Here is a 16,111-nt window from a genome sequence, read left to right as displayed (position 1 = left end):
TTTAAATAAAATCTAACTCCGAACCACCAGGGGGCGATGTTCGCCCCTAAATGTCAAACGGAAGTTACTAAAGAACTCTTCCGGGTAAGCAGTACGCATGTCAATATGGATAAAGTAAACCAGGAAAATTGTGTACAAGGCGATTTCAACGCGTCTAAAGTACACGAGCGACTGGAAAAACGGCATCAGGCGAGATTCGAGGATACCGAGCGGAGGAAAGAGGCCAAAGAGAGTCAGTCTGTCAGCGAAGAAAAGAGCGAGTATTTCTCCAGCACTTTCTACAGTCAGAAGGCTGGAATCGATGAGCTGCTGTCCGGCTGCGCTGGGGCCGACAGAGCAGTGGTGACCCAGAAACTGGAGGAGGCGACGAACAAGACGCTGCAGCTGCAGAAGTTTCTGAATGACAGCATGTTGTTCCTAACGCAGTATGAGCTAATGAAAGCGCAGGGTGCTCTGCAGAAGCTCCAGACCACCATCGCTGAGATTAGGGAGGAGGCTCTACCCAAGAAGAAGTTCACCTTTCGAGCTCGCACCAAAGCAGCAGATAGAGGTCCAGCCACAGCTCAACATGCACCTCCAGCTGACACAGGAGTCACCAAGGTGGATGGGGCACCACCCTCAGACCTTTGCGGCTTCTCTAACATGAGCAATGAGGTCTTAATAAAGACAGCAGAGGAGCTCCAGAGCCGAGACGTGTTGCTGTCTCACCTGACCAACTGTAAGGTCCGTCTGTTTGGTTCTCCCAGCACCGTGCACCTGAAACACATCAGCAGCTGTGAGATCCTGTGTGGGCCGGTCTCCACCTCAGTGTTCGTGGATCACTGCAGCAGCAGCACCCTGGCCTTCGCCTGCCAGCAGCTGCGGACGCACAACGCCACAGACACGCAGGTGTACCTGCACGTCACCAGCCGAGCCATCATCGAGGATTGCAGCGGACTGAGCTTCGCCCCGTTCTCCTGGACTTATCCAACTATGGAGCAGGATTTCACTGTTTCGGGTCTAGATCGAAACAGAAATAACTGGAACCAGGTGGATGATTTCAATTGGCTGGCTGCAGGAACACACTCCCCAAACTGGACTGTTATTCCAGAAGAAGAAAGAAAAACCACTTGGTACCTTTAAAAATAACACATTAACCTTTTAGTGTTTGCATTAGCATGACAGTCGAAGCATCACATTAACTGCTTTCAGACCATATTTAAATGTCTGTTGTGATGTAGTTCAGTTCCGAAAATCACAAAATGTCCATGTGTTCTTTCTAGGGTTGTTCTGCTCTACAATAGTTCAGGATGTAAGACAGAATTCATGTGCTTAAAATGACTCATTCTGTCCACACAGATCTGTTAAATAAACAATAAGTCTCCAAAACACTCTCTTTTTTTTGTCATTCTCTTGTTTGCTGACTAAATTCGTTTTCACTAAAGCTTAGTACTTTTTTATTTAAGGAATGTAGCACTTAGCAATTTTCCTCCAAAACAATTAATGAACAAACATTTTCTGAGTTCCAGAAAAATATTTGTATTTAGGATGCTTCTGGCGAAGAACAGAGAAAGTTAGGAGCTGCATTTTGTCTTTGTGGTTCTAGGTAAAGTCAATGACAGGATTTATAGAGAGGGGATGAGGAAGTCCACAGTGGCAGAGAAGTTTAGGGTGTGGTGAGATGTTTTGTTGGGGTGTATAGAGTTTAAGGTGGAGGTGGGATTGCACCAAGGATCAGCTTTGAGCTCCTATCGTTTGTGTGGTGATGGACAGACTGACAGATGAGGTTAGATGTGAATCTGTGAATCATGATGTTTGCAGATGATCTGTTGGTCGAGGAATATCTAGATAGGTGGAAGTTTGCTCCGGAAAGGAGACAGCAGCAGCAGAACAGTATATGTGTGAATGTAAGGAACTCAAGAGGAAAGGTGAGGCCACAGGAGGCAGAGGGGAAGAAGGTGGAGGACTCGAAGCTTAGTGTCAACAGTCCAACAACAGAGAGTTTTGGAAGAGGTAAAGAGGTTTGTGCTAATATGCCAGCAGGTTGGAACGGGTGGATGTGAGACAAAAGAGTGTCAGCAAGAATGTAAGGATGTAAAGTAGCTGTAGAAGACTGTGGTGAGAGCAGCCATGTTGTTGGTTGAGAACAGGGATCTGCAACCATCAACACTTCATGAGCCGTCCAGGTCAATTTTTCACTGACAACAACCTAAGAAGAGCCACAAAGTTTTACCTCACCCTTTAGCATAAGAAGACATGTTATTATTATTATGTTATTGGTACTATTATTATAAATAAAAATGCACCGTTGTTTCATTTGGCATAAATAGATACCAAACGAAGATAGCTTTTTTCAAAATATGACATAGTTTATAACTTCTGTCAGAGGTTCACATGGGTTTCTTTCAAAATAAAAGACTCCCAGTGTCACATCTCAATGAAGCAATAGGTAGTGTAAGGTCAGCAGCGTGGAATTTTTTTTATTCTTTTGATATTTTATTTATTTTGTTTGTCTATTATATCTGCTTTGATTGCTTGAAATAAACCATTTCCAAATCCAATTCTTTGTGGTGGATCTCAGCCAGAAATTTGTAAATCTAACCAACAAAAAATTCAGTCAAAGCTAATTAAATGACCTTACTGTATTTGTCGTAACCATAAAGCTAACTTAAAAAAAATATATATATATGTTCAAAAATAGAAAATCTTTGTAATCTGGCGCTTACCAACCTCCACTTGGTCTTCTGTGTTACACGGCAAACAAAAATCTGCTGAAAGGTTTTAGTTCGATTAATGATACCTAACATTCAGCGGTTTGTGAACGAGTTTATTAAAGTGAAAGTTTTATTTATTTTTTGCCTTACTATTTTTTTTTAACTTTACGTTTACTTTTTAACTGTAAAGTAACCACATTGGAGGGCTAAAAGAGCTTCACGTGACTCTGGACCTGCAGATTTAGACATTGAGAGTGGAGGAACCGTGTTTAAATGATGCTGAGATGGGAGCTGCCTGGAAAAAAATCTAAAGGAAGACCAAACAGGAGGTTCCTGGGTGGAGGGAAGGACAACACGGGGTGGTTGGTACGAGCAAAGAGGATGCAGAGGAGAGGATTACATGGAGGCTGGAGCGAGCTCTAAAGGAAGCAGCCCAAAGGCAATAAGAAGGTAAATAGTAAATATTTATTTTAAATTGATGTCATTCATTACAAAACCTCAAGCATTTTTTTCATCCTCCCGTTTTTTCTTAGTTTCTTTTTATAGGAAGGAAACAAATTTTGTTGAAATTTTAAAGTGATTTTAAAAAACGTCCATTATTTTTTAGTTCCAAAGACAAAAATTAAAAGTAGAACTAATTAAAAGAGGAAGTCAAAGTAATACAAAGTTAACCTAAAAAGGTTAACTTTGTAATATTGTGACGGGATCACGATTATAAAAACGATAGAATATACATAAAATAAACACTGACAGATAATAGTAAACAGCGGTCTGAAAACTGCAGGACGGATCCTCAGAACGACAGAAACTGAACTAGACTGGACAAATATAAGGTGAGGTTTCACGTCAGCGACACAAAATGGTTATAGTAATCCTGTTCTAGTCAGCTAGAAAGAGCATTATGCACTTACAGTCACTGTCAATCAACACTCCGACATGAGCCAGATGCTGAGAACAAGCAGACTTCCCCCAGCGGCTTCCGTTCTCACCTCTCTTGTAAACCTTGTTGCATTATAAAATGCACATTAGTACTAAAAAACTAAATAGTAGAGTGAACTTGATTTTTGTTAACTCGAATGAGCAGATGTGTAATTGGAACAAAAATGGAAAGTTTCACATAAAGCTTGCATTTCAATTATTTGAAGTTCATTGGATTTTTCCAGGACACCCCAAGGCTGGAGAGTGTTGCCAATGACAATTAAGTTATTAAGTCAAAAGTTAATGAACACATTAAAAAATCCACTTTACAGATGTATCATTCATTTGATTTAAGGTGCAGATATGTGCTAACATCCAAACCTGACAAAGAAGGAAAACAATCTATGTAGGAGAATGTTTGAAATGACTTTTATATCAACCAAACAGGAAATTAAGACAGAATTTCAAAGTAAGTGCTATTCAAGACTGGATGACTTAAAACAAAAAGCTGAAATGTGTTTAAAGGAGACAGCTGACGCACAGAAACCCTAAAGAAGATTTCTATTTGAAGGTTGAAATATTCTGTCCCAACTAGGTTACATTAAAATGACAAATTACAGAAGTTCATTGAGCAATGCTCATGGTGCTCTGTGATCATCTGTTTTAGTTTCTTCCCAATTAAAAAAAAAGAACAAGACAGGGGTGGGAATATATACCGTAGGTTGTCTTCCTTCCACTCCTTTTCAAACAATTAATTAAACTCCTTCGGACAAACGTAATGTTTAATGGTTTAAATGTGTCATGTACTCTACGAATGTTAGTAAGTGCTAATATATCTGTTTTTGATTAAGAGTAATTATAATAGATTTTTTTTATGAGTATGTGGATGTATGCATATGCACATGTATTTTTCAGTCAAATTGTGATTGATATAGTTTGATATATCCAGGTATTGATTTATATTTCTGTTTGTCTTCTCTAGTTTTATTTTTGTTTTGATTGCTTGATTTCCAAATCCAGACTGATGGTCAAAATGACTCACTTCTGTCCTCATTGAGTGATTTTTGCTCTTTTTTTGCTCCAAATTTTAATGAGAAAGTGGGTCCAGACAGCCTAAAATGAATAAGCCTCACCCATCCAGGTTTAAACCAAAATTCCATTCATCCATCTTAAGAACCCACTGAATCCCTTTTAGGGTTATGGGGTTGTTGGAGCCAACCCAGCTGCCATTGGGCGAAGGCGGGGTACACCCTGAACAGATCTGTTCACACTCTGACATTCACACCAAGGGGCAAATTTGGAGTTACCAAGTCACCTATGAGAAGCATGTGTTTGGACTGTGGGAGGAAGTCGGAGCTCGGAGAAAAGTCACATATGCATGGAGAGCACATGCAAACTTCACATTGAAATAACCCATCTGGGATTTGAACCAGGCGCTTCTTGCTTTGAGGCCAACGCGCCAACCACCGTGCAACCCTGAACCTAATTAGACAGTGTTTACATCAAGGGGTAACTGGGGTTCGGTTGATAACTTGCTATAATGTAAAGTTTGGTGTGTCAATGATGCTCCCATAGCTGTAGGTGGGAGTGCTCCACAGTCATGTTTGTGATCTTTGTCAGCCTGCAGCTCCTTATTTGTTTCATCAAGGTGGCCACGACCATGTGAGCTCTCAAACCAATTATGGTCACTGCCAGCCGCTTACAATCAGGCTCATCTTGTGTGGAGGATTTCTGGAAATGGGATCAGGCTACTTACAGGAGCTTAGCATGACGTACTGCAACTTTGAGTTTAATCATGAGGCTCTACGGCAATCTCCCACCTTTCCAGGAGATCAGTACATCAAGGTTAGCTTCACCTGTAAGTTAGGAAGCAAAAAAGCCAATTTATGGAATTTTTCTCTGTTTTTTTGGCACAATGGGCAAGGAGAGAGCTTTGCAGAAATAAGACTCTGGCGTTAATCCTGGTTCCTCTTTAGTTGTTCATCTCTGCGCTTTTGCCCTGCAATGGATTCCCTGCTGAACTAATTTTCCTGTCTTTTTGTGCCAGCCAGAGGACACCCTGATTCCACAGTAACAAGGAAACAAGACGTTGGAATACTCCCGATTTAAGTCAAGTGTTTACTGGAATTTGGGATCTTCTTGAGGCTCAAGGTCATTTATCTCCCTTCTTTGCTGACAAGGACACGTCCCAGAACTGGACAATGGCTTTGATGGTGGTCAAGTTTGACCTGAAAAAGCGAGTGAAGCTCGCTCAGACAGTCTGGTTCATGTACTGGTTTGCTGTTCTGGCTGGCATCCTTGTCCTCAGCTTGGGTTTGTTCTTCAAAATAGAGCTGCGAAAACGCTCAGAACTGATGGACAACAATGAAAGTCACTTTCTGCCCAACTTGCTCATACTCATGGGTCTCATAGCATGTGGCATCAATGCGTTTGGAGGCAAAGTGTGCTACGACTCTCTAGATCCGGTCAAGTTTGCCAAGTGGAAGCCCATGCTGAAGTACTTCTTAGTGTTCTGCGTGTGCTTCAACGGCCTGCTGCTCATGACTTCCCTGCTGTGCTTCCTGATGAGGATCCCTCTGCAGTTCACCCTGGCTGAGGGAATAAAAAACGGCATGAAGTTCTACAAGGACACAGACACTCCGGGACGGTGCTACATGAAGAGGACCCTGGACCTGATGCAGATGGAGTTTCGATGCTGTGGAAATGACAATTTTAGAGATTGGTTTGAGATCCAGTGGGTCAGCAACCGCTACCTTGACTTCAGCTCAAAGGAAGTTAAAGAGTAAGCATCAGAGAATTTGTTCCAAACTCTTTGTAGTGACTTTTAACAGACGACTGTTGTTGTGTGTGACATGAATGTGACGTAGAGACAATTTTTCTTAGTGAAGAAACTTCTAGGTGGGATAGTTTAGAAGTTCCATTACCCGGGCAGGGTAAGTGGATTAGCGGTTCAGGCAGGGCAAGTGTATTGTTCACTTTTGTCCCATCAGGATTATCACCACAGAAACAGAGACAGCCGCTGTCAGAGACACATTTAAGGGGGGGGGGGGGGGGGGTCATCCAGAGGAGGTAACTCTGTTATTTGGGATTGATCTATCAGAAGACAATACATCAAGTCAAGGTGACTTTAGGAATTTTAAAAACAATACCCCTACATTACAGAATTTTTGGACAGTTTTGCAAGCTGAGGAATGATTAGTGTTTAATCTCAAGGATTAAAAGTCCTTTGAGAATCTGTGTCCTGTCCAATCAGCAGGGCGCCTGGCTGATGTCCAACTCTACCACAGTTCAAGAACTTTGATCTAGAGATGTGTTTTGTTTTAATAAAATACGAAAAATGAAAATATATTGCTGAAAATTACCTTAACTCTAATTTGGAATGACATTTCATGAGTCAGAACTTTGCCATAGAAGCTAGTGTCGTCCACCTGTACATGGGCTCAAAGCCTAATCAAAGGCTTATTTTTGGGCTTGATAAGATGGTTTTTCTAGAAATCAATGATGCCTTCGTGATCTAATCACCCATGTCTTTCCATTGACCTACTCCTATCAGTCACAGTTGAGCTCTGATCTGATCCTCAGATTAAGCTCTGACCCAGATATTTAGTAGTAACTTCCAACTCCTTGGAATAGCTTTAAAGTTTACAATATTGTTGGTCAAGACCTCCTCTGATGGGACATTGTCAACTGTTGACGACGGTCACACCAATGCAAGATTCTGCTGAAGTTGGGATGAACATAATTTTCTCAAACTGTATTGAAAAACAAAAAGTCTTGAATTCTTACCTTGTAGGTTGAGTTTAAGTTGTATCTTACCTTGGTTAATACAACACTTTGTCTTCTTAGTCGCATTGGGAGCAATGTGGACGGCCAATATCTGATGGATGGAGTGCCGTTCAGCTGCTGTAACCCCAGTTCCCCACGACCCTGCATTCAGTACCAGATGACAAACAATTCGGCCCACTACAGTTACGACCACTACACCGAGGAGCTCAATGTGTGGAAGAAAGGCTGCCGCGACGCCCTGCTGTCCTACTATGGAGGCATCATGAACACCATAGGAGCACTGGTGGTGCTGGTGACAATGCTGGAGGTCAGAACCATGAACACATTTTCACACAGTTTTGGCCCATTCGCCCTTGTTTGATTGGAAAAGAAAGGATTTACCATCTTATTCACCAATTTATGTCCATGTTTTGTTCAGTGACTTTAAGAAGTAGCCATTGGTACAACTCTAAAGTTTCAATGTGCTACGCAATATTCTTATTGTTACAAGAAAATATAGGCTATAGGCTATAGGCTCTATTAATGACACTGTAAAGTTTGTTCTTACTTGTTTTTCCAAAACAAGCCCAGCAATGCAACAGCTGTCCATTCAGTCTTTGAGTCTTTGGCTTTGAGCTTCTCCATGTGGCAGCAGCAGGGACTCTGCCCTCTCCTCAAAAAGCATGGTCTTTTTCCATTGGTCAGCAAACAGGTGGCTTAATCAGACAACACCACCACCACCGTTACCCAACTGTGAATCATTCCCTCCAAACTTCAAACATGAAGATCTTTAATAAAGAGTAATATTGGCTTGCTTTGTAGCTTTATGGGAAACACAAAAGGCAAGATATGTTAAGACTATTTAGAAAACTGTTTACTCAGACCAAGATTGACCCTACTAACACCCTCGCACACCTTTAAAAGCAACTGTAAAATGATTGCATCTGTTCACATTTGCTGTTATTTTTGAAATTTTGAAACTGGACAACTAATGCCGTGGAGTAGAACAACAAAGTTATAAGGGGTTAAAAGAATTCACTTCTTTAGACCCTTAAAAAGTTATTTCTTCAGTATCATCAGGTGTGCAAACAGGTAAAGCTCTGACCCACTTGGCCTTTGAGACGTCTGATTCCTTCACTTTGCCAATATGTTTCCCCTCCTTCCAAAACCCCTATATCCTCTTTACCTAAACATTTGTCCTCCTGTCTCCCTGCCATGTTTTCTGTGCCATGCTTGGTATGTGTTTAAATGGAGTTTGTCAACATTGGACTTCCTACCCAAAGGGTAATCCTATAAACAGCCACACCGTGTTTCCTCAGATTCAAATCCCTGCCAGTCTTTGTTGTTGTTTATACCAAACTATGAAACAGATTGATAAAAAAAACAACCAGAAATTAACTTATAAATCTTTTTTCACTCAAAACAAGAGCAATAAAAACTTTTTTGTCAAAAGATTTACTTAAAACTGACATGGAAGCTGATCTGCTGATGTTACACAACCACCTTTAAAAAAAGGTCGTGGAGTCAGAAAAGGAGAAATGGGTCAATCTTCCCAGAGTGACAGTGACAGACCTACTTCCTGGATGTTTATCGTCTTAGCTGGCGTCCTTATTTACATGAACTCTGAATAAAGGGGCCCAGAAAAGCGGTAAAAAATTGTTAATGTTTCAATTAACAAATGATTACTTTCAAAACAGTTAAAATGATGTTTTTTTTCCTTTTTGAGGACATTTTCTTGACACATGATCAAGTTTAGATCAACCTAAACCCTTCCGATCCACTTTAAGCTTCGTCTTTTCTTCTGTTATTTTTTTTTTCTCAAGCAGTATTAGATCCATTTTAACACAAAAATATATTTTTAAAATAATTTTTGCTCCTGTTTTATTTGGCAGGTAGCTGTGACCGTTGGCCTGCAGTACGTCAACAGCTCCTTGTCCACCCTGGCAAACCCGGAGGAGGTGGAGAGCGAAAGCGAGGGCTATCTGCTGGAGAAGACCGTCAAGGAGACGTTCACAGATATCATGGCTAAAATGAAGGCCATGGGCAAAGGCGGCAAAGTGGAGGAAGGTGGGGAGGAAGCTGTTGCGACTGTGAGTTGAGCGAAACTGCAGCTGCAGAAACCATGAACACTCCCAAACCATGAACACTGGAAAAAAAAGAGAGGGGGGGGGGGACAGCACCTATTTGTGTTGTTTTCTGTCAGCATTTATTTTGTATTCACTATCAGAACCAACACATGATAATGACTTCATTTTAAATACGTTAATGACAAATGGACTCTTCTTCATATAGATAATGGGTCATACTGATGTCAACTTTTCCAGTTTGCATTTCTGCTCACACCAACCCTGTTTTACATGAAGCCAATAGTAGAAATTCTGTACAAATGATGGATTTTAGACAGATTACTATCTCGCACCACATGTACTGATAATTGACTATTTTCCAATTAGGATTAGGTGTTTAATGTTTACTCTTTGTTTCTTTATCACATAGTTTGTGGGGTTGGTGGTTGCTATGCAACCCCCCCTCATGGAAACCAAGAATACAGACACATTTCAATTAGTTAAATTTGTCTGTAAAGACAAACAAAACAAAAAAAAAAAATCCAAATTTAGCCCTCTTTTTACTGCCATTGAGCTCTTTTTATCAGTTGATGTTTGAATGCTGGATTTGCTCCTACAAACTGGAGTAAAATATTTTCCAAGTCACCATGAATTCCATTCTGAAGCTGTGGGACGTGGCTGAGGAGAAGCTGTGGTTGAGGATATTGGCAGCTAAATATGGGCTCCCCCATTCTATAAAGTTGGCTTTCCTTTCTCTTGTGCATTCACCATCAATTAATTACCACATACAGCATGTATGTATGTATATGTATGTATGTATATTATTATCACTGGGTCTTTGTACATAGTGTAGAAAAAATATTTTTTTAAATACTGTAATTAAGGTATATCTTTTCTTTAATTCTGAGTTGAGATTTTTTCCAGATGATATTTTGGGGTTTATGTGTTGATGTAGAAAAAAAATGTACAAATAAATAAAGGATTTTAGAGATGATGTTGTGCTCTGCCAACTTTGAGTCACAAGGAAGTCCCCCCGGGAGCGGAGGAGGCCTTGCTGCGAGTGCTGCAGTGCTCCTGATTAAGTCAATAGGATAAGGGTAATTACGGCATTACTGCTTTCACATGGACGTGGGATGACTTTTCACATGTCCGGCATCAGGACATGTGTGTGTCTGTGCTTATAACGACATCCCCAACATAAAAGTGTGCACATATGGGTTAAAATTGTTTTAACATGAGAAAAAAATCATTTGATTCCTTTAGACTTCAAACTGATTTAAAAAAAAACTACATCCATCCCAGTCTTAAGTAATACACCATGAACTTCTTAGAAACAAATCCTTATATTCTGCTCCCACAGCGAGGCTTGAGACGCTGTGATATAAATTTTGTTTGTTTTTTCTGACCGTATGGGGTTAGGAGGCAGCGAAGAGTCAGCAGGAACAGTAAAGAGGCCAGATCCGTGCTATATTTCTGTTGGACCAAAGAACATAACAAGTGCTGAGTAGATAAGAGGACTAAGCGGCTTGAGATTAGCATGATCCCCTCGACCAGGTGAGCAGGACTCACGACAGGAAGGAGAAACTGAAAGACAAACAGGAGAGAGTGAAGATCAGGGCCATATGAAAGTAAAACAAGGCAGAGCTTGAGAGATTTTCCACCAAACGTTCTCAAGGTCTTTTTTTGGAGCAAGCAACGGTTCACATCTTTTGTTTCCAAAATAAAGGAGCGTTTGAGAAGTGCGAGCAAGGAAACCAGAAAACATCTGATGACCTAATAAATCTAATTTAAAAAATCAACAGTTACAGTAGGGTAAAGAATGAATTAGTTAACCACCAATTGTGCCAGTTCTACCACTTCAAAAGATGAGAGAGACCTGTAATTTTCATCATAGGTGTACCTTAACTATGAGAGACAAAATGAGAATAAAACCATCCAGAAAATAACATTGTCTGAGTTTTTAAGAATTTATTAGTAAATAATGGTGAAAAATAAGTATTTGGTCACCTACAAACAAGCAAGATTTCTGGCTCCCATAGACCTGTAACTTCTTCTGTCAGAGGATCCTCTGTCCTCCACTCGTTACCTGTATTGATGGCACCTGTTTGAACTGGTTATCTATATAAAAGACACCTGTCCACAACCTCAAACAGTCACACTCCAAACTCCACTATGGCCAAGACCAAAGAGCTGTCTAAGGACACCAGAAACCAAATTGTTGATCTGCATCCCAGAACCACACGGGGGACCTAGTGAAAGACCTGCAGAGAGCTTCGACCAAAGTAACAAAGACTGCCATCAGTAACACACCAAGCCGCCAGGGACTCAAATCCTGCAGTGCCAGACGTGTCTCCCTGCTAAAGTCAGTACATGTGCAGGCCTGTCTAAAGTTTGCTAGTTTTTGGAGGATCTAGAAGAGGAATGTCCTATGGTCAGATGAAACCAAAATAGAAATTTTTAGTAAGAACTCTACTTGTCGTGTTTGGAGGAGAAAGAATCTAAAGAACACCATACCTACTTTAAAGCATGAGGGTGGAAGCATCATACTTTGGGGCTGTTTTTTAGCAAAAGGACCAGGACGACTGATCTGTGTAAAGGATATGTAAAAATGAATGGATCTGTAAAAATGAATGGGGCCATGTATCCTTAGATTTTGAGTGAAAATCTCCTTCTATTAACAAGGGCATTGAAGATGAAACATGGCTGGGTCTTTCATCATGATCCCAAACACACAGTCTGGGTAATGAAGGAGTGGCTTCGTAAGAAGCATTTCAAGGTCCTGGAGTGTCCTAGCCAGTGTCCAGATCTCAACCACATAGAAAATCTCTGGAGGGAGTTGACAGTCTGTTGCCCAGCGACAGCCCCAAAACATCACTGCTATGGAGGAGATCTGCATGGAGGAATGGGCCAAAATACCAGCAACAGTTTGTGAAAACCTTGTGAAGACTTACAGAAGACATTTAACTGCTTTCATTGCCAACAAAGAGTATGTAACAAAGTATTATATTGAACTTTTTTTATTGACCAAATACTTATTTTCCACTATGATTTACTAATAAATTCTTTAAAAATCAGACAATGTGGTTTTCTGGATTTATTTTCTCATGTTGTCTCTCATAATTGAGACCTCATCTTTTTAAGGGGGAGAACTTGTACTATTGGTGGCTGACTAAATACTTGTTTGCCTCACTGTATGTTTCTTATAACTAATAAATAGGCTTGTATTTTTTTTAACCACTGACATAATTTAATGAAAATCAACAACTTTTTTTTTAAGTCAATAAGGCTGAACATCCCAGTCACTTATAAACAGACTCAATACATCTTTAAAAAAATTTATCTGTTTTGGAAATACTAAGCTTTTTATTTCTTCTATCATATTGAAATAAAAATGTTCTATTGACAGCCGTGAAGTTTATTCAGTCTCTTTTAGTGGCGAAGAGCTGCTGAAATAGAATCTCTCCTAAAGGACAAGTACATAGAATATTTGGCCCGTTGATGCTAATATTTATTTCCAGCTATGAAAAAAAACTCATTGTTTTTGCTTTCAAGTATTTACTAAAATAAAGTAACTTTGGAGCTGAAGTGATGTTCTGTATATGTGGCATCAATGGGTTCCAAGGGGTTAATTAAGTTAAAACAAAAGACATAAAATTATTAAAATATTCCATTATAGCTACAGGAAATACACCAGAAAAACTTCAGCTCAGAAGTGAGTGTGATAAACAAAAACATTTACACACTTTATTTAAAAAAGTAGGCAAAAATGCTTCTCATGTAGTAGATTTGAATTTATTGTTTGCAATGTTGCCAGATTTTGCTTTGGGCAGGAGGAAAAAAGAAACATTTTCAACTTTAATTACAAATTCAACTTAGTTGGGCAGAGATTATGTATATACGTTGATAAAAACATAAACAATTCTAAATCTACATTGTTTTTACGCTGCAGTACAGTATTCTCACAACATTCATAAAAGTGTTGAATTCTTCCTGTTCTGGAGAATTGTCTGCTGTAGACATTTGTTTCCACTCCTACTCCATCCTAGAAATGTCCATTTATCATCACAGTATAAAATAGATTGAATTCAGCGTCAATTTTAGAAAGTTTTTCCTCCCTTTTCTAAAGAAGACAACAAAAATAAGATGCTGACTTCAATCTCATTTGTATAAACTCTACTGCTCCCTGTTGGTGACTGCAGGTATGGCAACGAGTGAAGGAAAATGACACTAAATTATTCAATAAAGACTTAGATCAGCAGTTTGTTTGACAGCAAACTGGCTTCCAGTTCTGTGACGTCAGTATGTGTAACTCCACTGCCTCCTTCATTGTTTTGATTCTTTGCTTACACACAGCCTCTGCGGTGAGCCACTTGAAACGGGATTTATTTAGACTCCAAACATTTTCCAGACTTTTTCTGTGACAAATGAGAACAGTTGGACCACTGACTTCTTCAGTTACACTAAATGTCCACAAGAGGGCGGCTTTTCACCATTAGTGACAACATTGCTTTTCATTAATAAAAAAAAACTCCAAGGGTTCAGGGCGGGGGTCTGCAACCTTCAACACTTAAAGAAACATTCAGGTGGGTTTCTATATAACCCAGTAGGAACCACAAAGGCTTATTTCAAATTTAGAAAAATAAGACACTTATTTGTTTTTATGTTATTGTTACTAATATGATTGAATATAATTAAAATATTGTTTTTTGGCATAAAGAGAATATAGCCTTATTTCTAAATATAAAATAGTTTTTGACAGAGGTTCACGTGACTTCCTTTCACAATAAAAGACACACTGTGTCACATAGGATCATCTCTTTGCAGCAAATAGGTAGTGTGATGTTAGCAGTGATAAAAATATAAAAGCTCACACACAGTTTATTTGATCGTTTGTAATGCATCTCAGACAGAAATGTGAAAATCTAACTAACCCAAATGAAATCAGAGTTAATTAATTGACCCTTACTGTATTTATCGAACAATAAGGGACATTTAAAATCCTTGAATTTGTTCAAAAATAGAAAATCTGCCTGATAATCTTATCTTTATAATTCATCGTTATAATATAAGGATGAATTACGCGTGTGCTTATCTCCAATTGGTTTTCTGTAGAAAACAGCCCAAAAAAAATCTGTCAAAATGTTTTCTTCTGTCTTTGTCAAACTGCAAAGACATACCACTTAATAGATTGTTGAAGCATTATGGGTACTGTAGCAGAGTGATACGTGACTTCACTTTTATATTTTTAATCTACTGCTGACTTAATTTTTACTTCACAATTTACTTTTGTATTCATTGCCCTGGGAAGTCACAACATGTGGCTCCGGGGCTTCAGGCTGCAGACTCCTGCTAAAGGTTACTCATACTTATTAAGACATCAAAATAACCACAATATATGATGACGCTTTCAAGTTTTTCATTTAAATACAAAAAAAAAATGAAAAAAGTATGATGAAAAGACAAAATATATCATATGATCACATCAATTACCTTATTCTGTAGCCAAAAAAATGTGCATTATCACTTTTTTGTGACTAAATATTATCACAGAATATAAACTTTTGGTTGTTTAAATCTTACTTTTTATGTAAAGCAATTGTAAATATGATCCTTAAAATAGTAAAATAAAAAGAGTGAAAGTAAGCTAAAACAAGTGGCAATTTAAAAAGTTGTTTTCTTTTTAAATAAAACAAAGGTTATAACTTTAAATTATATAAATTCTTTCTTGTTTTGTTGTTTTTGACTAGTAAAACCATCTGGGTTGGTCTTTTGCATACAAGTTTCAATAAATTGGCTAAATATCTGACTGAAGATTGACACTGTCAAGTTTTTTTATGCATAAATGTTGATATTAATCTAAAAGCAGCAATATTTGACGCTTTTATTCCATGGTTTGTCGTACCAATGATCCTCTGAGATGAGCTGTGATGGATGAGGACCTTTGTGACTCTGAGGTTTCACAGAGCGGTTATGGCGGCGGCTCGCACACCTCGCCTGACACCTCCCCGCGGGCTGACTGGACACGGCAGACAGAGAGAGAAGCAGAGGCAGAGAGGGGAAGAGAGGCCTGTGACTGGTAGATGTGTGGCCTGTTCAGAGGGGCATTGTTGGAGCTATGAGAGGACAATGCATTGCCCCCGCCCTAAATACTCGCCATACCAGCTGACCAGCCATAACCAACACTGCAGCCCAGTCACAATTCCTACTGGTCTGGCACAAACGCACTCACTCACAACCTCAATCATAAGTTCAGTCTTGCAAGGCAAAAAGACCGTCTGTATTTCACTGTGGATCAGAAAGGGGAGCCAGGTGGGAGGCCAACGGGGCATGACAAAAGACTTTAAGCCAAGGCATGCATGGGCACACATATTGTCCTGCTTCGGACCGTGGACATGTGTGTGTGTGTGTGCGCACATTCGTGTTTGTTTTACAGTTAAGTTTAGACGCGCACATCCCTTTGCCTCTTTACATGTAACATTTCTCCTGGCCTTTTTCTGTTACAGCCTCCTAAAGAGTTCAAATACGAGCTTCATGCCATTTTATTATTGCAGGACTTTCAACAAATGCTCCTATAGAGGAGGGTGGAGGTCATTTCACTGCATTTCAGCTCCAACATGAATAGTCACAAACCATCAATATTAAAAGCCCATGTGCAATCAGATTTTAATT

The 16,111-nt window shown here is 39.5% G+C and overlaps 2 protein-coding genes across 2 annotated transcripts; both read left to right on the top strand.

Annotated features, from left to right (window-relative positions):
- On the top strand, positions 1-1,370 carry tbcc (tubulin folding cofactor C). The gene has a single exon (XM_004084275.4). It carries the CDS (start codon positions 37-39, stop codon positions 1,120-1,122), a length of 1,086 nt encoding a protein of 361 aa, XP_004084323.3. The 5' UTR covers positions 1-36; the 3' UTR covers positions 1,123-1,370.
- Positions 1,371-5,289: 3,919 nt separating this feature from the next.
- Positions 5,290-10,436, top strand: prph2 (peripherin 2). Its single transcript, XM_004084274.4, has 3 exons — positions 5,290-6,393; positions 7,458-7,704; positions 9,269-10,436. Exons 1-3 carry the CDS (start codon positions 5,813-5,815, stop codon positions 9,473-9,475), a joined length of 1,035 nt encoding a protein of 344 aa, XP_004084322.1. The 5' UTR covers positions 5,290-5,812; the 3' UTR covers positions 9,476-10,436.
- Positions 10,437-16,111: the final 5,675 nt, after the last annotated feature.

This window comes from Oryzias latipes, chromosome 19 (assembly GCF_002234675.1).
Source record: "Oryzias latipes chromosome 19, ASM223467v1".
In the NCBI taxonomy this organism is placed as follows: Eukaryota; Metazoa; Chordata; class Actinopteri; order Beloniformes; family Adrianichthyidae; genus Oryzias; species Oryzias latipes.
Note: the sequence above shows the minus strand (reverse complement) of the source record. Positions and strands in the feature narration are given on the sequence as shown.

What these genes read in the sequence shown, in the direction of transcription:
- prph2 (XM_004084274.4), top strand. Translation starts at nt 5,813, where the DNA reads ATGGCTTTGATGGTGGTCAAGTTTGACCTGAAAAAGCGAGTGAAGCTC. An exon ending in AGCTCAAAGGAAGTTAAAGA is followed by an intron (nt 6,394 to 7,457) that starts GTAAGCATCAGA and finishes TTGTCTTCTTAG; the next exon opens with TCGCATTGGGAGCAATGTGG. An exon ending in TGCTGGTGACAATGCTGGAG is followed by an intron (nt 7,705 to 9,268) that starts GTCAGAACCATG and finishes TTTATTTGGCAG; the next exon opens with GTAGCTGTGACCGTTGGCCT.
- tbcc (XM_004084275.4), top strand. Translation starts at nt 37, where the DNA reads ATGTTCGCCCCTAAATGTCAAACGGAAGTTACTAAAGAACTCTTCCGG.